We start from the raw sequence: 25,778 nt of genomic DNA, 5'->3' as shown, positions 1-25,778 counted from the left end.
TCCACACCAAACTCCCCCCCCCCCACTTCTCTCGGGTCAGGGAGGTGCTCATGAGCATGCTCAATGTCCTTTAGTGTCCACGGATGGTGTACTAACATAGGGTCTCCATCCGGCCCCGCTACTTCCACCATGGGCATTGTAATCACACTCTGAAGTTTCTCTTTGACCTCTGGAATCGAAGCCTCTTCTCTGACAGGTTCAAGATCCGTAGTCTCCTTTTGCTTGTCTTTCTGGCGTGTACGATCCGCGATCGGTGGAGAGGGTGGGTCAGCCTTAACTGCCTTCGGTGGAGGCAGTGGACTCTCCTTCGGCTCCACACGAGCTGGCTCCGGATCTGCGCACACCTGTCGACATGACGCAGCCGCTGCCAGACATGGTCGAGGAGGCGGTCCATCCAGGTCAGGATCATCTGAAAAAGACTTAAGACACTGAAGACTTTGTGAGTTACTTATTGTACTTTGTGTATTCTGTACATATTGTATAGATGCTCTCTTTGGAGTACATTGTGCTTTTTGAAACCTTTTTTCAGCCTCTAACTTCCACAAGTGAAAAGCTGTCCAGTTTGACAGGCCTGACAGGCCTGACAGGCCTAGTCAGTCTGAAATCAAGTTTATGATTACAATAAACATCTTTGGCCTACAACATCGCCTACATATGTCTTATGCAAGGCCTAATACTTTACTTTGGTTATAGTATTGCAAGGAATAATATTTTAATTATTTCTACTAAGATTTTTTACAACACCAGACTGTAGGAAATCGCTTAAAAGAAATGGGATTTACATACAGAAAATCCAAACGAAAACCATCATTAACATCTAAACAGAAAAAAACATGGTTTCAGTGACTGTGGCTGACTGGATGAGAGTTGTATTCAGTGATGAATCACGGATCTGCATTGGGCAGGGTGATGATGCTGGAACTTTTGTTTGGTGCCGTTCGATTGAAATTTATAAAGACAACTGCCTGAAGAAAACATGCAGATTTCCACAATCATTATTGATATGGGGTTGTATGTCAGGTAAAGGTATGGGAGAGATGACAGTCATTACATCTTCTATAAATGCAAAAGTTTATGTTGCGATTTTGGACACTTTTCTTATTCCGTCAATTGAAAGCATATTTGGTGATGGTAGAATCATTTTTGGGATGATAATGCATCGTGCCATAGGGCAAAATCTGTGAAAACATTCCTACAGGAAAGACATATAATGTCAATGGCATGGCCTGCAAATAATCCGTACCTCAATCCAATTGAAAATCTCTGGTGGAAATTAAAGAAAATGATCGACGACAAGGCTCCAACCTGCAAAACTGATCTGGCAACTGCAATAAGATAAAGCTGGAGACAGATTGATGAAGTATACTGTTTGTCATTAGTTAAATCCATGCCGCAGAGAATTCAAGCTGTTATAAAAGCCAGAAGTGGTGCAACAAAGTATTAGTGCTAGTGTTTTTATTTGGCGATTCCATACTTCCATTCCTCAGATTTGTGTGATTCCATATTTTTTTTCCTCTGTTTGATCTGTAAAAACAGTTGTAATTGACTATAGTCATCTTTCTTTGTTTTTTTTTTTTTTTGTTTTTTTTTTTTTTTAAGTGTTGTTGAGTGAAATTTGTTTTGTGGCATATATGTGCTTGTTTTTTTCTACACAATTAAACATTTGAATGAACACCTGAGAGGGGTGATTCCATACTTTTTGCAAGGGGTTGTATCTAGCCTGACAGTGATCGTTTTTTCATGAATAAATAGGATAAGAAAAAAAATCACTTTGTATTTCTTTGTATTTAAAATTTCTTTGTATTTATTTTAAATGTAACATTTATTGTCAATATTGGGCTTGCGGATCATGTAGGTACTAGGGTACTGTTTGTGTGATGACCATGTCGGTCAGCCACCACCGAAGACCAATTTTGACCCAGGAAAAAGTCTGTACTATCTACCTTTACTGTACTGCTATCCATCAACGCCCACTTAACAGTACAGCAGTCTAGTGCATGAATGTATGTCCTCTGGAAATAAAACCCTTGCGATGTTCTATTTCACCGGAGGGGTCTTTCTTAAGCATCCTTACCACCATGGGTCAACCTCAGCAAACACAAACTAAGCAAATAAGCAAAAGCTGCTTACCTTAGTAGGTGGCCACCTGTTTGTGCTGCCCGCGAAGAAAACCCCACGGTGATCAGCCACACCCATGCCCCTTTCCTATCACGTCGGGGTCACCAAATGTTGGAGGAATCACACAAAGTCTCAGGTTTTGTTGCCAGAAGAATAAGGCTTTCATTATCATGCAATAAAAGCCTGAGCCGGTCTGCAGAGCGACTCCCGATCTAACTCATCCCGGTCAATATATAGGTTGCCAATACATTCACATCATCCCAACATCTGTTTCATATCTACGGCCCTCCTGACTATACAATCTGTGGGGCCACTCTTCCAATGGCTAGGATACGTTACCATATATGGTTACATTCCAATGCACATACATTGGACAAAAGAAGCTACAATATACAGTACAAGTCGACCATATCACCCACATTCCTGTGTGCACACACAGACACCTAGCCAATTCCCTTTCTGATGTTGTTTCTACATATCACGATGGATACAATTCTTCTACACTAGACTTAGACAATAAAATGCTCTTCATCTGCAGTGTAATTACTCCAGTCAGAACAGAGAGGCTCATGGGTCCACTTGCATTGTGGAGTTCTGCTATGAGGATTGAGATGAGCCTCGTCTTTACTGCACTTGTTATCAGTGAATATGGAACTGTACAATGAGGGGAGAAATCTTTCTTTATTGTAAAAATGATCGAAAGATCAAACAATTTCAGCCAATATCTAATATTGCACACGACTTCAAGCAAAGCTGGCATATGAAGTTCTTAAATTTTCCACAGGATGCATGAACATGAGATCAAATGGCACACTTCGGTGTTATGGACAGCAGAGTTGGTTCTGGCCATGTAGACGGTGAAATCATTGGCTTTCCAATTAGGGAAAACAACATGTATACTGATGCATTGAATTAAATTGAAAAATGTTTTAAAAGCAATAGTGAGATAGTACGGCAGTGTATAAGACCACCTGAGTTCATACTGGTATTTGACCGATACAGTAAAGAAAAACACTATGTGGTTGAATTTGATGTAGAACCATCAGTAAGCTTAATGAGATGTATTGTGTTCTCTGCCTGCTTACAAAAATTCAAAGAGGACTCCAATAAAACTGTTCCAGAAAAAGAAACAATATATTGCAGAGTTGGTGCTGCAACCAAACCAGCTAATGATATTCATACATTTTACCAAGAAGTTGGTAGCAGAGATGCACGAAGAGAGGCAGCCGAGAAATCACATAGTGTCACATGTCCAGAACTCTGTTAAGATCTTGAAAGAAAACTCATCATGCTAATAACAGATGGAAAGAAACAAATAGACTATGACAAAATGGTACATATGTAATAACCTAATAATCCAGCAATCAGGATATTTTGTGTTTGTTTTTTTGCTTATGGGAATGTATTTTATTTTGCTGTATTGGTGTGTTGTTTGTTACATTATAAATAGTTGCAGGAATCGTAGTTCATTTATAAGATGAAAAAAACCCAGGTGTAATTCATTTGTTGTTATCCCATGATGCTCCAAGTGTACTACGTAAGTGAAGAAGAGTGAGAGAGAACAATCGAAAAAGCATGAAGGACTGCACGTGATGCCGATGGCCTCAGAAGGCATGTCTGAAAAAATAGTTAAAGCAAGTGATTAGAGACATGTTTCAGCAAGCTTTGAAAACTGTTCCTTGCTACAGTGGACTGCAGAGAAGATCCTGGACAACCTGTGCTGCGAGAGTGAGTTAAACTGTGTCTTAGCTGAGGAAGCTTTTGAGAATGTGAGAATTGGAATGTCTCTTTTACCATAGAGTTAACAGGAAATTTAAGGGGTTCTATATCGAATAGTTACTCCCTTATTATAACAAGCCTGGTGGTGAAAGGGTTACACATACTTGTTACAAACAGCGTTTCAGAGTGAGATCTTCAGCACATACATTTTTTGTGGAACATGAACTTATTCTGCGTGTTTGAATTTGACCCAGATTCCATTGTTCCCGGATTATGCCATGAATATGATAAACACCATAAAGTGAACCTTCACTTCATGCAAAACTATAAAGTTCCAAGTGACAAGAACATCAAAGAATTTGAGAGTCATCTACATTTGTTTGAACAAACAAGTTGGATATTTTGTAATGGACAAAATGATTTCTGTGGGAATGAGACTCCTTGAGATAAAATTACATGGTGTAAAACAAGGAGGACTTTCTAAAAAAATTTTGTATCATTGACATGCAAGGATATTTTACCCCAGGTAATAATACCCCAGGTGTGATCTTTCTTCTTACATCCCCTGTTGAGAAACCACTGAAGACATTCTAAGAGTTTTCACTAACATGCAAGGTCATGAAAATATTATATGCATCTCAGAATCAGAAGGGAACTTTCAGAAATGGGAAGCATTTGCTCTTGAATTCTGTGACAATAAAACTGTAAACCGATCAAATGTAGTAGGTTTGAAAATGAGTCAACCCAATGCAAATGTCCAGCAAATCCAAAGCCCCAGAACTCATGCAAAAAAGCTCTTTGTAGATTAGTTTGGAGGGTTAAATTCTAGTTAGAGCGGTTTTGTTTTGCTTATTTCTTTGTTTTGGCACTGCTCGTACCCCTTTCCCCTTTTGTGTCTTTGTTATCTTGTTTCTGTAAATATTGTACATATTATCATCACCTTTTTCACTTGTCACCACCACTGAACACTTGTATATTAATAGATACAGGTTGTGCCCACTATATTGTTGTCTTTATCTGCCATATTCACACCAACATAAAGCTTTATAATCATTTCATATTGTTACATCCCATCCATACCCCTAAACACCCTCTGGGATTGTAAACACCAAGAACATCAAAGAATTTGAGAATCATCTACATTTGTTTGAACAAACAAGTTGGATACTCCTTGGAGAAATTATGCCAGAATCACTGTGAAGACATCAGTGCAGAGGAGACTGAGTCAAAGAAAATAGAAACAGAGAGAGACTTTTATCGAGGAGGAAAAGTCACCTGGAAGAACTTCTGGCTTGCAGAAAAAAAGCATGTTGGAGAAATGATTCAAAGAGAAGCCTACCATGAGTTGACCAAAATTCTGAAGAACTCTATTAAATGGAGTTCAGATCAACTGCCTGTCAAATGCATCAACATATTCCATCATACTGGCAGTGGAGGCAGTACAGTGGCAAGACAGGTTCTGTGGAACCACAAGAGGAGCTGAGGTGTGCAGTTGTGAAACCATCAAACTCTTTTATCACAGTTTTAATACATGCTCTGATGCTTCGGGAGTATGAGGAAAAAGATCCACAGAAATGTCTCTCTGTTCTCTTACTTGTTGAAGATTGTGATAATGAGTATTTAGAAGAGTTAAAACATGAATTAGAAACAGCTATTAACACAAAGAAAATTGCCCATGGAATGCCATGCTTCATTCTCCTTCGTTGTAAACGATCCCCCAATGCAGAGAAAAATGTCTAAAGTGTCGCCTTTACTGAGCGTCTCTGTGACTCACAAGCTTTCACAAAAGGAAAAAGAAGAATTTGCCAAAAAACAAGATGTGCTTAAGGAACAGTTCAAGACAGAGTACATTCTGACATTTGTCTTCATGTGTAATGAATTTGAATGTGAATATGTGAAACAATTTGTACAGCATGTTTTACAGGATATTAACCATTCATCTGTTGACACACGCTGTCAACACCTACGTGGAGAACTCTTTCATTTCTCAATCACATTGTGAACGCTACCTTCATATCCAGCTCTGTCTGCATGGGGGAAAATTTCGACAACACATACAGTATTTGATCAATCTCTAAGTGAGCAGGTTAAATTGGTCTTCATTCATTGAAATGCTGAAAAAACCCACATTAACTCGATCAAAATCATCCACCAATTGGTAGCAAAGGAAATTCTCTATCAGCTTTTGGGAGACAAACAACAAAGTGATCTTGCACTTGAACGTCTCAGCAATGATGTGCTCTTTAATTACAGATTTGGGGGTGTAGAGTACAAGAAGTTTCTTCGTGAGCTCTTCATAAGGCGTTACAAAATCAGCAGAGGTGATAAATCACACACCTTTTTCTCACCCCTCATTGAGCATGTAAGACAAAATGTAAAGGTAGAAAATTTCACTAAGCTTCTGCATGAAGCATACAAAAGATTTGACAAGGATGCATTTTTTTCTCAACAGCTAGTTCGTCTCTTTTATTTCCATGAACAATTTGATGAGAGAAAACAGTGGGCAGTAACTGCAGCAAATAAAATGCCTAGTAACTCCTACATTCTTGACACCAAAGGACAGGTGTACAGAAGATTGTTCACAACAAAAAACAATGAACTGGAAATGACTCACCAAATGACACCAGAAAGAGTGCACAGCAGATGCCATTGAAACAGCAGTTAAAGCCATTAACTGTTTCGAAATATGTCAGAGGGTAGATGTTAAAGAAACTGAGACCATGAACAGCTCAGGATTCTTTGGAATTATAGAAGTGGGGTGTAGCTTGTTGAATTACAGAAATACCTGTGTACAGACCACATTCCTAAGGAGGTTAAAGGACCATGGGATCCCTTTCACTACAAACCTTCAGCCCATAATGCACAAGGTATTTAGATCAAATGACTGACTTCAGCAAATACATGGCTATCTCCCAGCTCGGTGGAGGTAACTTTACAACAATCTTCTCCAACATAAAGCAGAAAAATCATAAAGACCAGGTCTAACCTTTAGTGAAAATAATTTCACTGTATAAAAATGGCGCTAAAATGGATCACGTGGATTGTGCCAACTACATAGCATCACATTTGGCCTTAAGTGCAATCTCTCACCTAAGCTGGTTGTCCACAAAGATCTGCAGAGGTTCAGCCATTCATTTGTTCAAGAGAAATCAAAATGCCCATCGAATGCTCTGTTTCTTTGCTCAATCCTTTTTTGGACAGAAAAAATTGACAGTGAGCAAGAAAAAGAGGACAAATATAAAACAATTTGTACTGCAGTCATAAAGCTTCAACGAAACTACAAGAACAAAATGAAGGATATCCCTGTCAGAAGGAGGCGGATTTACACCCACTTCTACCTGGGACAAGGATCTAGCTATGAGAAATTTGTCCACAAGAATAAAATTGAAACGATCAAACAATTTTCCTCTGGGGAAAGTTTTCCTTCCTTCCATCGAGGGCCCTAAAACAGAAAGGATTTCCATTCATCCACTTAATGAAATGCCGGAAATGAAAGTGTCACCTTCTATCAACTGTAGACTCCACATTCAGGGGACCTGTTGCATGTGACATGTGCATATGACTATTAGAAAATCGGCAAAAGTATCTCTTAAAAAAAAAGTCTTCTTACTGCCCTGAAAAAAATAGCATATGGGCTAATTAAACCTGAAATGATTAACACTTTAGGTGTTTTGAATTTACTGATATAAATTGACCCCCTGAAAGCCCCACCCACTTCCTTCCATCTTAAAGTTAGGTGTTCTTGTCTCAAGTCAATTTTCATGACTGAAAGGTGCAGGAAATGGGGTCTTTGTTTTCTGTTACAGAATACAGAGAACATTAACCTGAAATAAAAATCAGTTTGTTTCACATAGTGAGCATTCAACATGTGTAAAGTTAACATTAGATTTATTAGAAATGTCATTTTCAGCCACCAAACATTCCTGAGAAATAAAAAAAGCCTAACTTTTTTTTTTTATATATAGAAAAATTATATCACAGGCCTTGACCTACATGTCAAATAGTAATGACCTACATGTCAAAAATGATTACAGTTGTAATTAAAATTGTAAGGTGACTGTGGACCTTTTGCTCTTTTGTACTGCACAGATGTTCAGACAGTTTGAACAGCATGTTAATATCATTCTTCCTCTTTAAGGTTGACAGGTGTGTATTTAGTGTGATTATTCTATTCTAGAATTAGCAGAACCTGGGTTTTTGTCATACTTTTTCTGTCAGATTAATCTATTACTGCATGAATGAATGCAGTATCTTTTCTTGTTGAATAAACTTGAATCATTTTTAAACTGCAGCAAATTATCACCAAACTAACTTAAACTCAAAAGGTAAGTAAACCTTACCTTATGATTATATTTGATTATATTTATTTATGTACAAATGGAAATATTAAAATAACTGTGAGTATATGTAATAAAAAAAATCCATAAAGACAATAAAATAAATAAACCTGCTGTGTATATTTTTCTGAACAGACCCTTTAAACTATCCGCTCAGAGATTTACAGGTTAGATTTCAAAATAACTCACAGAATATGTAAGAATGTTACACTAAATTACCTCATTAACAACAACAAACCCCAGATAAACAATGTGATGATATTCAGTTTTAAACATATACTTATTTCATTTCAGGAACATAAACAGTGCATTAAACACCAAAACTCCAGGTAAATAGAATACTTAATATCAGAATTCACAGACAGAACACAATCGTGTGCCCACACACATCAGTCACAAACCCTAACCTGTTGCAGGCCTGTAACGTTGCTGGGGAGTGTGTGGTGGCCTTTAAAACAGTAAATGGCCTCTTCACTCTTATGAGCTGAAATAAAACCATTAACAGATCACCTGAACGGCTTCCCAGGCAGCTGAAAGGCGAAATTCCCTCCTCTGAAGCGGTAGATCTTTCTGTAGTCCCTCCTCTACCGAACAGCCACGCGATCCTTTATCGCCATGGCAACGATTCTCCAAACCCCGTCCGAGGTAAGTCACAACCGGTCCATGAATTCCTCCCAGTCACATCCTTAACTAAACTAAACGCAATGTTGGACTGTAGGAAAGCAGTCAGATAGACCACTCTTTTGTGCTCAATCACGAGAATTAGCGTAGCTTCGGCTGCTCTGTGCAGCACTCACAAGAAAGAACTCTTAAACTTTACTCTCGTACAGATTATATACACAAATCAAATAAATAAAAGTAGTTATAATACTTGGTCTGCTAAATACATAACTTTAACACACTTTGCCAGTGAATATTTAATCTATATTAGCCTTTGCAGGAGTCAAAAACAAACCTGTCACATCGACGGCAGTTCTAAACTCCACCCCTTTATCGAATAATAATTCTCGGTATAACCTGCAGAGGTGGGAATAAGCGGGAAAAGGGCCAATCACAAAATAAATGAACAAACTAGCTAGGCAAAGACAAGTTTTGAGCCGGGATGCACTTATTTCCAGGGATTTCAGAAAAGCGTAACAGATATTGCATCATCGGGTAGGCGTGGCCTATTTGATAATCTAACTACTATAACTGTAGTTTTTGGTTGTTTATTTTTTTCTAAAATAAATCTACCTGTATGACTGTTTTGTCCTTTGTAGTATGCTCTTTTTTTTTTTTTTTTAAAGGGCGTTTTTCCAAGACCTCCGGAAACACGCCGACTTTACGTCTTGGAAACGAAACCCCTGGAATTTAGTGAATGCCATTTTAAGGGTCTTCATTTTAAGGGTGAAGTGCACAATTATTTTAATATAACCAGAGGTGGCAAAAGTACACACATCCTTTACTCAAGTAGAAGTACAGATACTCATTTTTTAAAAGACTCCAGTAAAAGTAGAAGTAGTGACTACACTCTTTTACTCAAGTTAAAGTAAAGAAGTATGGGTTCTGACATGTACTGAAGTAAAAAGTCGCCATTACTACTACCTGTTTAGTGTCATGCTGGTAACTGGACATCATGTTATACATACATTATATATATATATATATATATATATATATATACACACACACACCGGTGCTCCCCGGGCGCCGCAGCATAAATGGCTGCCCACTGCTCCGGGTGTGTGTTGTGTGTTCACGGTGTGTGTGTGTGTGTGTGTGTGTTCACTGCTGTGTGTGTGCACTTTGGATGGGTCAAATGCAGAGAACGAATTCTGAGTATGGGTCTCCGTACTTAGCCGTATGTCACGTCACTTCACTTCAGTCAACATGCTTAATATATAGAGCAGAAATCACACAATTGCCCTTTAATTTTATTTAATTGTATCAGTCACTAAAATTGTAACCAGAGCTTGAGCTAGACTATTTTTACTGCTTGATATCAGAGGTCATGGAGCACCACACGGCATTCAATGACCTCTGGCACGAAAGTGTTATCTGTTTTAAATGCACAATACCCTGAAGTAGCTGGGCTTAAGCACTAATATTCAGGTGAGGGCTCCCTCTGGTGGGCTGGTGAGGGAATCGCTGCTGAATTCATTACAGCTTTACTCCCCTTTTAGTTTTGCCAGTTTACCAGTTAAACACAGACACATATAACACTTGTGATAACATGCAGCTGAAAAGAAATTGAAGTATGAAAAGCAAACAATGACAAATACTGCAGTCAATTCATATGCATTTACATCATCCAAACTATATTTTATCTGATGCTAATAGAACATTTAGTGTCAGTTGTTACTTAGTGCATTTGATATAGAATTCAATTATGAATTCTTTTGCCTTTTCTGGCCACTTATATTGTTAATAAGATAGATGGGGGTTTATATATTTTGTAGTCTGTGATAATTATAGGAATAAGTAATGATGATGAAAAAATTAAAGTAATATCATAAGAAAAGAGTAAATAAAACATGTGAATTCATACCCCACCCCACCCCCCGTGCATTTACTTATTCATTTCCAATGGTGAAAAAATTAGAAGAAAATAGAAAAATAAATAATTTCTAATACAGCAGTAGTTCACCTACTGTACCTGTGTAGTGTAAGATGAAGCATCATAGTCATGGATATGAATAAATCTGAGGTTGTGGAGCGACATGTGGAGATATCAATGGCAATCAATTTCAAATACACAACACTGGCATTTATTTCTAAAGCTAGAGGCCTGAACTAAACACTCAGGATAACAAAGTTACTTCTCTTCTTGCTTTTCTTTACTCACACAAACTGGCAAACTGAATATAACACATACAAGACAAGGACCACATTTTATTATCAATGTAAAATATTTCTTCAAAGATTTCTACAAAGAGTATACAGAACAGAACAGTTGTCATGGATGTGCATAAATACAAATAGGTGGAGCTCGAGGTGGAGATGTACATCAAATGGTAACACTGTAATTTTATTACACTGACATTTATTTCTAAAGCTAGAAGACACTCAGGAAAACAATGTTGTTCCTCTTCATGGTGTTTTTCACTCTTGCTGATGTTGGTAAGTCATATACACTGCACACAAAAGGATTCTTTCTAATTAAGACACACAATTCTCCATGTAAAATGTGTCACTTATGATTAAAATATCTCAATATTTTTATGTTTTTATAGCACAGGCTGCTGACAATAGCATTAAACCAGATCAGACCAATGTATTTTCAACGGAAGGCTGCAACATCTCACTGTCCTGCACATATACTGGATCAGTTAACAGTCTCCACTGGTATCGACACAAACTTGGATCAAGACCTGACTTTCTGCTGCTCATTGCTGAAAGCAGTAAACATGTCACACCAGCTCAACCGCCTCATCCACGATTGTCTATAAAACTTAAAAATGATCGAGATAAAAAGAGTAAGACAGTGGATCTGATCATCTCCTCTGCTGCTGTGACAGACTCTGCTCTATACTACTGTGCTCTGCAGCATACAGTGACAGGAAATCCAGCTGCACTGTACAAAAACTAACACAGTTTCGTTATATTGAAACATATATTCTGACATTTCTTTAGAGAATTTCACTTGACCTTTTTAGAAAAGTCTCTTTGTCATGATTTTAAAGAGTTTACACTTTACACTATTGACACATTTCTTTCTTTCGTTTATTCATTCATTCTTCTGGTAACTGACTTTCCTGGAAACACTGGGAGGAATTTGGATACTTGGAAAACATTTACACAAAGTTACCTGAGCTCAAAACTGAATATTTCTGTACAAACCTGTCATCTAGATCCATCATGCTTTAACTCACACAATCCACATGTCCTGTCCAGAATAGCATCACTCTGCTGGATTTCAAAAGTATAATCAGTTCATTCTCTCCTATCTCATACACACTGCATTGTCTCAAAGTCAAATTTCAGACGTTCAGATGATCTGTTTATTCTTTTATTTCAGCTCGTAAGAGTGAAGAGGCCCTTTGTACATAAATATATATAATCATAGTTAGTTTCATAATAATTTGCTGCAGTTATTGCATAAAGCGGCTAACCAACATTATCAGTAAAACACGTTAACTGTCAACGTTGTGAGCATCAAAATCACTATTTACTCAATAGCACAAATTACACTGATATGATCTACAGTAAGTGGAGGAAGAGCGGTTTAGAATCATACCTGCAATTTTACTTTTCTACCACTAGAGGTACACATGGTCAGGAGTATGCGTAACTATACACACATTCACACCCACAGGATCTTTATAGATTACATTCTATCCATAGATATGCAGAAATTATGCACAAAATTACACATACACAAGATTAATACAATACATGAGACTGCAGGTCTGTTGAAGACAGGAATGGTGCTGATAATTCTTTTCAGCATTTTAAATAAAGTTTTTTGAAGATTCAGAAAAGTGTGCAAACATTAGGAGAAAGAACACAAATTATAAACTGCAACAAATTATCAATCATTAAATATTTGTTTGAATTATTAAATTTTAAACAGATTTAAATCTAATGTAAATAAGTCAATGTAAAGGTCAGAAGTGACATGAGAAGTAAATTCTAGGTTGAGGGACTGATGTCAAAACAATGACATGCCTACACCTCAGTAGGTGGAGCTAGATGTGGTGAGATACAGTTTAGACAGTTTTACAGAGATACTGACATTTATATCTACTGCAAGAGACACACAGAACAATAATGTTATTCTTCTTTGTATTGATAGTTGTCAAAAATATTGGTAAGTCATTTATATTATACATAACAATTAGGTGAATGCTGAAGATGCATGATGATTCATTTAGCATAAAAAATGATATGTCCTTAAGCAATGAAAGTAGAAATGTTTATGTTGTTACAATCTCTTTTCACAGCAGGTGCTGTTGACAGCAGAATTACACCAGACCAAACCATCATATCTTCAAGTGAAGGCAGCAACATCACACTGACCTGCACATATGATCAATCAGCTTACTATTTCCACTGGTATCGACAAAAACCTCAATCAGAACCAGAGTTTCTGCTGCTGATTCTTAAATCCACAGAGAGTGACATTAGAATTAAACATGAGCTTGACCCACGACTATCCATTAAACTTCGTAAAAAGGAGAAGAAAGTAGATCTGGAGATCTTTCCTGCTGCAATATCAGACTCTGCACTGTACTACTGTGCCATGGAGCCCACAGTGACACAAAACTCTAACAGACTGTACAAAAAGTCAAGACTGATATTTGTTTCTCAGCAGGTGGAGCTGTTTACCTGTTTCATACAAATAGAGTCATTTACTAGTTCCTATATTTTGATCATCTTCTTACCCAAATTGATAATTGTTTGAACAATTCATGAAAAACAAACTGTTTGTATTAAATGATTATTGACTTAATTCCTGGTTAAGGTTCATGCTGTTGATTCCCCTGTACTTTTCTACTCATGAGGTCATGAACTGAATTTAGTTTTTTCTTTGGAGAGACCTGTGCTGGAGTTCTGGGGACTCATTTATAAAACTGTGCATAGAATCCCTACTAAAAGTTTGCGTACACACAAAAGCCAAAAATGGCGTACGGCAAAAAAAATTCTGATTTATAAAACCGTGTGTATGCACACCTGTAAGCAATGTTCTCTTTATAAATTACAGTGTTCATTACAAAACCGTCATGAAGAAGTATGTGTTCACTATAACATTTTCGTCTTAAATTTTCGCCCACAAATTAATTCTGTGATTTTGTCAAGGTGTTAACGATCAGTCTAATTGCTAGAAACATATACATCCTCCGGTGACCAGGGTATGTAATGCTTCATGATGGCACTGCTGGCACTGTTGGACGATTACGCCAATGGGAGAATAAGGAGAGAACGAGTTTTCAGGGACCATGATGATTTCCTGGCCCATTATGATGACTGGCTAATAAGCCGATTTAGATTCCCTAATGCTATTCCCTGTGCTCTTAGATATATGTGTTGAATTGGGTCCAGTATTAGAGAGGGCAACACGCTGGAACCATGCCATGCCAGTCCAAATACAAGTCCTCACCACTCTGGGGTTCGTGGCAACCGGCTGTTTCCAGCGGGAATTGGCAGACAGGTAAATTATTTATATAAAAAAAAAACTATAAGTAATCCTCAACTTTGTGTCTAAAACCTTTTCGTATATGAATAATTCTATTGGAATCTATCATCTCACCCTATAGGTCTGGTATATCAGCCATCCCTGAGTGCCATAATATCTGTCGTTTTGAATGGTATACTTAATATGGGTAGTCGTTACATCAGGTTCCCCTACACTGTGCGAGAACAGGCCGAAATGAAAATTAAATTTTGCAGCAATGTCTGGTTTCCCAAATGTAATCGGCACAATTGACTGTGCTCATGTTGCTATAAGGGCACCATCTGCAAATGAATTTGCTTATGTAAACAGAAAGCATGTACATTCTATTAATGTGCAAATCATATGTGACTCCAACATGACCCTCACAAACATTGTGGCACGCTGGCCTGGTTCAACACATGATTCCTTTATCTTGACACATAACAGTGTAGGGAACAGACTAAATGCAGGCGCAGTAGCTACGTGATGGCTGGCTTCTTGGTGATTTTAACAATATTAAAAAGTAGAAAATGTAACAATTTTGTTTTTAATATAATTGTAACAATGTTGCTTTTAATATAATTATAACCTGCAGGCGACAGTGGCTACCCCCTGAGACGCTGGCTCCTCACCCCATTTTTAAACACATGGAGCGCAGGGGAAACTCATTATAACGAGGTCCACTCTCGTGCCCGCGCAGTGATTTACATTGACTATTTATGGTTAAAAATGGGCGTGTACAGGGCGGGATTTGAGGCTGGTACGCACATCTGCGGGTGATCTGTGATTTATAAAGGGAACATTGCTTACAGGTGTGCGTACGCACGGTTTTATAAATCAGAATTTTTTTGCCGTACGCCATTTTTGGCTTTTGGCCGTACGTAAACATTTAGTAGCGATCCTACGCACAGTTTTATAAATGAGACCCCTGGGCTGTGCTGGTCTGACTTTGGGCTGTGCTGGAAGTCTGGGCTGTGCTGGTCTGACTTTGGGCTGTGCTGGAGGTAATAATTGAAGACACACAGATTATGAAAATAAACAGTTTTCTGATGGCTGACAGATCAACACCCAACATGTTAGGCACTTTGTGCTATATTTCATTTAGTTTAGTTCATTTAGTTACCTTACAAAATAGTCAGACTGACTCCTCTTTTCCCTTCTTCCTCTTCCTACCATTTCTAGATGAGAAATGGTCAGAATAACATCTGAACTATGCTTTGTTAAACTAAAATGGTTAACAACATAATCTAGTTAGCTCACTAATTTATCTGACTAGGCATCTTAAAACTAAAACAACACATGACATTACTAATGTTAGCTGCTTCTTTCAATGAAATGTATTTACATTTAGGAAAAGACAGACGTTTGTGAACATGAATAATCTGGTAGGTATGGTTTGAATAAGTCTGAATAACTTCTGTGTGATTTTTTTTCTTACTCTTTAGTTGTTAGATTAACATTAACATTAATGATTGCTGTCACTTTAAGACCAAATGCACGGATTACACACGCATCAATTGTATCTCAACTTTAATATATTGTGTGCATTTGACCATTTTACTGCAATAAACTTTGAAAGAGAACTCAATTCCTTACATGACAGACAGCAGTGACTTACTGCATACAGTATAATAATTCCCTTTAAACTAAAGCATGTAGCGATTTTCTCATTCATGTACATTTATCAATCTAACACGTAAATAACGTTAAACTGTACTATGCAGGGCGCACATATTTTAATACGGAGATATAGCAATATATATCGGCATTCGGCATACTGCCCAACCCAAAACTAAAGTTTATTTTGAAGAAATGCATATTCTTATTTTAATAGGTTAAACACAACCACAAAACACACGAGTTGAGCCAAGCCATTACATTGTAAATCACGTATATTTACTTACTGCTTCAGCATGACACCAGCTTCTGTTGATGAAGTAAACTCTCCTCTCGGTGAAGTAGTACACGACAGCTGTCGGGGGCGGGGAAAGGGGGCGTAATAAAATGAAAAAAAAAAGGGATTTAGCTGTTGCAGCTGTTGGGAACGAAGTTTTGCGAGGTAAAAAAATGCGATGCAGTTAAAGGGGAAGAAAAGACGAGGGTAGATTATGGACGTTTTAAGCAGCAAAACAAGTGGGTATACCGAGGGTATACGTTAATATTAAGCCATAGAAGTCAGTATACGCAAACAGCCCTGGGGAAAAAGTAAGCATACTCCGTATACGTGTATATGGCCCCGACTACACCACTGTGTTCCAGGTGCACAGGACATGAAATTAAGTTTATTTAACCTCATTGTTTCTTGACAATTTTGTCCATGATACACTGGTTATGATATGTGTGGCAGGTGGAGGTCGGTAAGTGATTATTAGGCATTAGGTTATTCATTGGTTGGTGCTGATAGAGGAGGTTGGATTATGTCTATATAAACAACATGCATGTGTGACCTAAACGAGCGTCACTTCCCGGGATCCCGTTTCGCTTCCGGTTTATGGATTGAGGGCTGTTGTGATTTTGGTACGTGAAACAACTATCGCTATGCATCTCTTTTAAAACATGGATTATACATGTCGGTTTTCTGCAGCTTCGCAGGATAATCGCAGCAACTGTAGGCATCTCCGTGGCTGCAGATATCGTGGCTTTGACGTATTGTTCGTGGTGTGTGTCTCACATCTGTTTATGCGACCATATTCAGGCAATGTTATGCATGTTAATGTTTGTAATGGCGTGCTGATGTACTTGCGTTTCGGTAGTAGCTCGTGCGTTTATTGTAGTCAATACAATGCCGTGTATGGGCGGATGACGACTGTTATTTTCCCTCGTGTATCCTGAGCTTATCCTGAATGATTAAACTGAAACTATACTTCGCATTGCAACTATGGATTATTATCTTCACCTCTACTGACTCCCGGGTCCCTGCGCCTGTTATATGGTGGGTCTGATTCATGTGGGTTTTATTATATAAATGTTTTATGGTGACTGGCTAATATGATTAGTTTTCCCTATGTTTTTTATATTTATTTTATTTTTTTATTTTTTTTATTGCAAATTCAAAGATGATAACAACAAAGACAACTATGTGTACATTACATAAAATGTATCAACAATATATCCAACATTAATTGAACAGATGTATGAGAATAGAAAGAAAAAAAATAGGCATAAATATAGCAAGTAAAGAAAAGAGGGTACGAAGAAAGAAAAAAAAGAAAAGAAAAAAAAAGACCGTGTTGATCACGTTACATGAAAGATCTCATCATATCTCTTCAAAAAAAGAAATACATTTTTTGTTATCAATTACTCTCAGTGATTTAATTAAATGTTCTACTACGCATAAGAACTCTATAAAAGTAGGGATTTTCTTAAGAAATCTTTGTTTGTGAAAATAGAACTTTGCCACGAGGATAAGAAAGTTAACAGTTGATTCTAAAGATTTGTTTTGGTTTTCAAATGTAGAAAACACCATTTATGTTAATTTCTAATGTAGAAAACACCATTTATGTTAAGTTTAGAGAAACAATAGAGACTCAAATCTTTCCAGAAGAGTGAAGAAACATTACATGTGAAGAATAAGTGACAAACATCTTCACTTTCTTTTTTACAAAAGGTACATATATCAGCTACATCACAAAATTTAGATAAAGCTGCATTACAAGGGTATATATTATGCACAATTTTGAAGTGCACTTCTTTCACTTTATTCGGTATACAGTATTTATATGGTAATAACCATGTTTTCCTCCATTTAATGTTATCTATTTTAGAACTCCTTTTGGAGAAATTGAGTTTCGAGATTGAAAAAGTTGACGAATACATTTATTATTACAATCTTTACTTAAAAGCGAGACACCTCCCAAAAATAACTGTGAAAGTTGTTTTGTGCATGACTCATGGGTAAGGGAAGCTTTCATTAGACATATTAATCCATCAGGAATTGCCTTAATAACAGAGTTAAATTCTCTAAATGGAACAGGACAATGATGGATGTTCATAAAGCTTTCATAAGATAATAAATCACCAGTAGAGTTGAATAGATCAGCAACAAAAATTATGTTTCTATTAAACCATTTCTCAAAAAAGATTGATCTGTTTCTAATCTTAATATCCAAATTATTCCATAAGATGGTTTTGTGGGGTGAAAAGTTGTGGTTGTAAGCCAGTTTCCAGGCTAACAATGCTTGTTGATGAAATCTAGCCAGTTTAATAGGCAATTTACCAGTGGAGTAATTGCATTTCATCAAAAAAGAAAGGCCACCTACCCTCTCAAATATATTATTAGGAATAAAATACCACAAAGAATCTGACCCAAGCAAACATCTTTTTAACCAATTAATTTTAAATGTATTGTTAGTATCTTCAAAATGCAGGACTTCGAGACCCCCATCACTCCTTTTGTTTGCTAAAACATATTTCTTCAACTTGTGTGACTTATTGCTCCAAATGAAATCAAGAAAAATCTTATCTATATTTTTGGAGGTGTGATTATCTACAGCTAAAGACAGGGAAGGCTACACAAACCTGGATAATCCTTCTGTTTTGGACAAGAAAACTCTGCCTAAAATTGATAAATCTCTTCGGAGCCAATTATTAAAAATATATTTTGCTTTCAATAACCGTTGAGAAAAATTCAGAGATTGTCTACTAATTAAATGGTTTGTTATGTGAATTCCCAAATATTTCACTTCATTTTTAATTGGTATATTTTCAATTTCAGTTTCCACAGTGTCAAACAAGCAAATAATTTCACACCTAGATAAATTAAGTTTGAGCCCAGAAGCGTTAGAGAAGGCATTGATTGTAGTTAAAACTGGAGAAACTTGCTCTTTATCTTTCAAAAATAAAGTAGTATCATCTGCTAGCTGTGAGATTCGAATCTCTCTATTAAAGATATCAAGGCCAGCAAAGTTATTATTGTGCAAAATATCTATGGATAGTGTTTCAACAACAAATAAAAATAAAAAGGGGCTCAAAGGGCAACCTTGACGTATTCCGCGAAGGACAGGAAACCTTGGTGATGTACGTGAATTTAAAATTATACAACTATCTATTTCTTTGTACAGCATTTGAACAATATTTATGAGTTTAGAAGGAAATCCAAAAGCCCATAAAGAGTCTATAAGGAATTGATGCTTTACAGTATCGAAGGCCTTATAAAAATCGAGGAATAAGATAATTGCATCAGACTTGATTTCATCTCTGTAATCAATAAGATCCAGAACAAGTCGAGTATTACAACTAATATGACGACCTTTCATAAGTCCAGTCTGTGTCTCATTAATGACACAATGTAAATGCTGTTTTAATCTATTGGCAAATATGGATGCAATTAATTTATAGTCAAAATTAAGAAGAGTGATAGGGCGCCAGTTATCAATTATAGTTACATCTTTATCTGGTTTGGGAATGAGAGATATCACCCCTTGTTTCATAGTAGGAGTCATTGTACCATTTTTTATACATTCTTGAAGCATTAAGAAGAAAGGTTGTTCTAAAATCTCCCAAAACTGTATGAAGAATTCTAAAGTAAGGCCATCAGAGCCAGGCGACCTCCCCTTTTTCATTGATTTCATTGCATCTCTCATTTCATTTAAAGAAACAGTAGCCTCACATGACAACTTAAATTCGTCACTTATTTGAGGTATATAGTTCTTAATCTGTTGTAGGTATGACATACTTTGGTTTGCCTGTAAATCAGGGGAGTACAGGTTCCTATAAAAATTACTAACAAATTCCTCAATTTCTTCAGGGTTTTTAGAGACTGAATTGTTAATTTTTAATACAGAGATGCTTTTCCTTTTAAAATTCCTCTTTTCAAGTGAGAAGAAGAAGCTCGTATTTTTTTCTCCTTCCTCAAGCCATCTCGCTCTAGATCTAACAAAGGCACCCTTAACTATTTCTAAATATATATTGTCTAATTCCAATTGCAAAGTTTTTAACTGACTAATCTCTGTAACAAAGATTCTCTTTTTTGATTAAGGTATTTATTTTAATTAGCAAGTCCGCTTCTCTACCAGCATTAAGCACCTTTAAGGTTTTCGATCTATTTATAGCTATTAATCTTGCTTTATATTTAAAATATTCCCATTTAGCACCATGAGACTCAAATTCATTATTTGAAAAAATTCCATTAACTAATCCCTTGATTTGATCATTAAAAATTTTATCTTTTAGCAGATTATTATTCAATTTCCAGTAACCACGTACAGTACTCTCCCTGTGTTTAGTCTGCAAAATCAGCTTAATTACTAAGTGGTCAGAAAATGGAGCATATTGGTGACTGACATCAGACACATATTGCAGTAACTGTTGAGAAATAAAAAAAAATCTATTCTAGATTTAGAAGACAACAAATTATTACTCCAAGTATATTCAGTTACATCAGGGTGATAATAGCGCCATGCATCTGTAATATGAAAAAAATCACACAGAGTACAGATAATATTATTAGTGAGGCTCATCTTAGGAGGAAATCTGTCAACTGAGTTATCTAATACATCATTAAAATCTCCAGCAATAATAATAAAAGCTCGTTGATATTTACTTTTCAGAGCTTCAATATTCCTCTGTAATAAGAAAATAAGAGACTTGTTGGCAGATTTTAAGTTGTGGCCATATATATTACATATTATAAAAGTAGCATTGTCAAGTTTAGTGACCAGAATAACCCATCTTCCTTCCATAGAGATCAACGATTCAACAATATCTCCTTTAAATTTGTTAATCAAAGTGAGAACCCCTGTGGAGCGGTTAGATCCGTGACTAAAGTAGGCCTTGTCACCCCATTGTGATTTCCAAAAGCGAACATCACCCTCACAGGAATGAGTTTCTTGTAACAGTATTAAGTCAGCATTCATTCTTCTACAGTATAAGAATAAGGCTTTTCTTTTAGTGAGATCTCTCAAGCCACGAGTGTTCAACGATAAAATACTCAAAGAGTTAAACTCCAAGTCTTGCATAAGAGAAAGAAAAAAGAAAAAAGAGAGAATGAACAAAAACGGTAAAGAGTAACTTGACCAAGAACACAAGAACACAAAAAGGTTTTAAACTTACCGCTGTAAAACTGCGTTGACAAAGAGGTAGTTGTAGCTAACACATACCCAATAACTTAGGCAAAAGTGCAACTGTATGAGCGAGCATAACGTATTTGTGATAAAGGAACCATAACAAAGTAGAAAACTTTCACGTTGCCCCATAAATCGGTCTGCATTTAGAAATTGTTTGACAATGCACAGTTCAGGAGCCAAGTTCAACTTCAGATGCTCCATGAAGACTGTAAATAAGATATCAGTATAAAATAAAATAAGAAATTGTCCGAACATAAATTAAACGTTCAAAAGGAATACTCTTTACAGGTTATTTATAAATGAAAGACTGACCAAGAGCAACTCGTGAAGAGAACACGGGGGAAGACATCAAAACGTGAAACTGTACATGCATAATTCTTGAGAAAAATTCAAAATAAGTTGTTCCATGAAGGTAATCTGCGAATATAGAACAATACGTTGTCCATCTCAAGGGCAAAGTTCGAGTTTTTTTCCAACGACAAAAGCATGGGGACCCTTCCACGAAACCTTCTTCCCCTCCTCACGAGCCTTCTTAACCAATGGCCATAATTTGGCTCTAGCCTCAACATCTTGTTTGATCAACGCCTCCTTGATCCGAAGCTTGTTTTCTTTTAGATAGCGCGAGTCTTTCGCAGCCCTCCATACCATATCTCTGTAGGTACGCATGGTAAAACGCATGATGATGTTACGAGGCGCTCCGTCGGATCTCCTTAACCCCAGGCGGTGTACAACATCAACTACATCATCCAACTTGTTCTGGATACTAGGGACCATCTTCTTTAGGACATCGATTGTCACACCTCTCGCATCTTCTCCGTCGCGCTCTGGGACCCCCTGTAGCTTGAGATTCCATCTACGTGAGTACCGTTGCATTTCATCGAAACTTTCCTTCAGACTTACATTTTCAACTCGCAAATCTTTAATCTCCTTTTCAAGTTGAACGATCTTGACAGCGTGCATCTTGACCTCTCCACTCATGTGGGAGACTTTTTCAGATAGTTTGTCGAGTTTACCGCAAGAAACGGCAACTGTTTTATCAATGGAGATCACCTTGTTGTGTGTTTCATCTACTTTAGCAGTTAGCTTCTGAATCGCGTCAAGTAATGTAGATAAGGAGACTTCGTTCATGCCTTCTGAGCTCACAAGATTATTGGATGGAGTAGAGCAAATAGGCCTCGCAAGAATCTCTTCATTGGCACCGATTTCTGTCTCAAGATTAATATTCTCCATGTCGACTGACTCCGTGCAACATTCGTCCATAAGGTGTCCAGCTAGTATAGCGCTTTCATGAAGGGACTGATTTTTCCTTTTTTTGCCCATAATATCACGTCAAAAAGTGCAAGTATTGCCAGAAAAATATCGAAAAAGCATATATTTTCTAAGTTGTAACTTTACATATTCAAATCTAAGTCTGTTAGCTACATACTCCTCAAACTACGTAGACCACTCTAAAACGTGACCATTCACACCGCTGCCATCTTGGCTCCCCCTAGTTTTCCCTATGTTGTAGAGTGATGGGGGCATGCAGTGACGTCACCGCTGTCTTGTTCTTCGTTGAATGTTCGTGAATGCCGTTTTAATGCGGTTGTGAATGCGCTAATGGTGTGGGAGTGCTCTTTGCACTTAGATGGTCCAGTTGTGTTTTTATTTAATTGATTTATTAGTTATTTTTGGTTAATCTCTGTATCTTTGCCAATGTACTGGTGAGATTATTTGTTTTCTCTGTTGTTCCAGTGAAGATTGGTTTTGTGTTCTTTATTCTTTAATTTGATTTAATTCTGTTAATTTATTTTTGTGTGTTTGGCAGGCATTAGGTGTCAGCTGTGTTGCCTGCCTAAACCTTGTTAAACATTTTTGTTTGTGTGTGTGAGAGTGTGTTCTGTTATTCTGTTTTACAGGAGCTGCAGACCTTTTCTGAAGAGCAGGGCTGAAGTATTTAGGTGGTGATGGTGTTTCCTCACGGACTGCTGTGATTTACCGTGTGCACTGGGGCTTTTGGGAGTGGTGTAAGTTTGCAGTGTACGTAGAGTAAAGGCCTGTACGGCCGGTCATTTAGCCTAGGCTGCAGTTCCTTGTGTTGTCTTTTCTGGACCATTTGTGTGATTGTGGTTTTACAAGTGAATGCATTTTAGATTTCCTTGGTCATTACATTCAATAAACAGTGTTCCATTTTTATACCAGTACCTCTGTCTCCATTGTCAATTTGCCACAAAGTGGGGAACTTGTGCACAGTATTGTCAATTAATTCCTTGGGTGAGATTCCCAGGGTTGCGTAGTCGGGCATTGTTAACCCTTTAGGGTTCTTAAATCATTTAAATTCATACCCTCCCTCTGCCATCTGGCCACAAACGCATGTATATACAGTTGCATGTTGTCCATGATATTCTTGTGTGTTATGCATGTATGTACTGTACAGCTGCATGTTACTTTGTAGGATGTGAACTAGAGCAATGTCCTTTTACAAACCTCTCAGAACAGATGTGTTTGATTGTACAGATACAATTGTACAGAAGATGAAATGGATAAATAAAGAAACTCCTCTGGAGAGTAGAAAGTTTGTTGTCACTAACTGCATGTGCATTTGATTGTTAAAGGTCAATGTTTCTGTTACTGAATCTACTCTAAAACATGACTGAGATTACGGATGTCTCTGACGTTTGAGTTACTGTAACGCTATTCTGTTCCCACTAGAACTGTAACATTCAGGATTTCATCAACACATTTTACCTGCCAGCATTTGTTTATGATTTTTAGGTCATATATATATATACACACACTAGATGTCGCCTTTTATAGGGCAGTACATTGGAACGAATGCGTCAGCTGAGCCGCCATCTTCTTAATGCATTAGGGTCAATGTAGGCAAAGAAATAAAATCACCATATATCGTCATGAATGCCATTTTCTAGTCTTTTTTGGTTCGTTCCAACGGTCAGACATGTATTTATCATTAAGTCCAGAGAAAATTTAAGGTTTTGATGATAGGATAATCTGCCTAAGTTTATTACTTACATTCTTCCACTTGAGTAAACTTTAAATGAACAATCACTACTTACCTTATAGACCACTGCATGCAACACTGCTACAATGGTGTGACTATACATGTTAATTTAATAATTTAAATTGTATTGGTTTATTAAATATGATACACAAAGCAATTTGCAGGTGGAAGCAAATCACAAATTTAAGAGGAACATAATGTGAAAGTTAGATAGTTGAGGTGCCAAAGACTGTTCAACCTTTTATTTAATCTTTTTCTGCAATACTATTGCCACATTAAATAAGTATGTAATAAACTCACATAAACAAAAAAAAATAAGTTTGAATTTGAGGCTGAACTTGTGTGTTACACTGCCAAGCTAACTGGTGACATCCTTCCAGGACAGTCAACTGAATTAACCATTTAAAAAAAAGTGTTTAGTGTCCCTGCAACTTGTCCATGACTGACGTCTCTGTTTATCACTTGGGAATACCATGTCAGCAATCAAAAGCTTTTCATAGCAAAATTCAATTACAAAAATACAAATATCATAAATGCAATAAAAACAAAACAAATATAAACAGGAAGTCATATTATACAATTTTTTATTTTAAGTAACATACGATAAAAAAATCCAAAACTGCTTCAGGCATAATGTCATTAAATATGTCCTTAAGTGAAGTAAGTTGATAAAAGTATTCTGCTTGTGTTTAGTCCAGAACAATCTAATAAAATGTTTGACAGATAAGGGAATCTTACAGAGCATACATAAAGTTGGGTCTTTTCACCTTTAAGCAAAAAAGCATGGGTCAATTTTGACCGTCCTTATTAAGAGCTTCGGAATCTAACAACATTGTCTGTTTTCCTAACTGTCACAAACTAATGGGTAACTAGCATGGATTAGCTGCGGTCGTTAACCAAGGACTAAAACAAACCAACGGAACAAGAAATATAATTTCCTACCATTCAACATCAATTTTTCAATAAATATTCAGTCTGGCCCGTGACTTTATCTCAGTTTTATATTTTGGCCCACTGTGAATTTGAGTTTGACACCCCTGGTTTAGACAGTTTCACAGAGATACTGACATTTATATCTACTGCAAGAGAAACACAGAACAATCATATTATTATTCTTTGTATTGATAGTTGTCAAAAATATTGGTAAGTCATTTATATTATACATAACCTTTAGGTGGATGCTGGATCGCCTGTATGCCCTGCCACATGCGCCGGGTGTCTCCGCTGTCCTGGAAGTGGCTGTGGATTGTCTGGGCGTGTGCGCGCTTTGCCTCTCTGATGGCTCGGGACAGTTTGGCCCTCACTGTTCTTAGGGCCACCTTGTCCCCTGTTCTGAAGGCTAGGTCCCTAGTCCTCAGCAGAGCACACACATTAGCAGTCATCCACGGCTTCTGGTTGGAGCATGT

The 25,778-nt window shown here is 37.1% G+C and overlaps 2 long non-coding RNA genes, 1 pseudogene and 2 gene segments (V, D, J or C); all 5 read left to right on the top strand.

The window, feature by feature from the left end:
• Positions 1–3,637: 3,637 nt before the first annotated feature.
• Positions 3,638–6,712, top strand: LOC113633904 (annotated as a pseudogene).
• Positions 6,713–8,044: 1,332 nt separating this feature from the next.
• LOC125142217 lies at positions 8,045–9,105 on the top strand. The gene is made up of 4 exons (XR_007141653.1): positions 8,045–8,162; positions 8,310–8,341; positions 8,469–8,503; positions 8,591–9,105. It is a non-coding gene; the product is annotated as an uncharacterized LOC125142217 (long non-coding RNA).
• Positions 9,106–10,873: 1,768 nt separating this feature from the next.
• Positions 10,874–11,762, top strand: LOC125142191. The segment is given in 2 exon segments: positions 10,874–11,273; positions 11,387–11,762. Coding segments are annotated over 2 exon segments (399 nt in total).
• Positions 11,763–12,788: 1,026 nt separating this feature from the next.
• On the top strand, positions 12,789–13,557 carry LOC125140853. The segment is given in 2 exon segments: positions 12,789–12,963; positions 13,097–13,557. Coding segments are annotated over 2 exon segments (501 nt in total).
• A 2,983-nt stretch (positions 13,558–16,540) lies between these two features.
• LOC113664102 lies at positions 16,541–24,263 on the top strand. The gene is made up of 2 exons (XR_003438403.2): positions 16,541–17,239; positions 23,270–24,263. It is a non-coding gene; the product is annotated as an uncharacterized LOC113664102 (long non-coding RNA).
• The last annotated feature ends 1,515 nt before the right edge of the window (positions 24,264–25,778 follow it).

Source organism: Tachysurus fulvidraco, chromosome 1 (assembly GCF_022655615.1).
Source record: "Tachysurus fulvidraco isolate hzauxx_2018 chromosome 1, HZAU_PFXX_2.0, whole genome shotgun sequence".
Classification (NCBI taxonomy): domain Eukaryota; kingdom Metazoa; phylum Chordata; class Actinopteri; order Siluriformes; family Bagridae; genus Tachysurus; species Tachysurus fulvidraco.
This window is presented reverse-complemented; position numbering and strand designations above follow the sequence as displayed.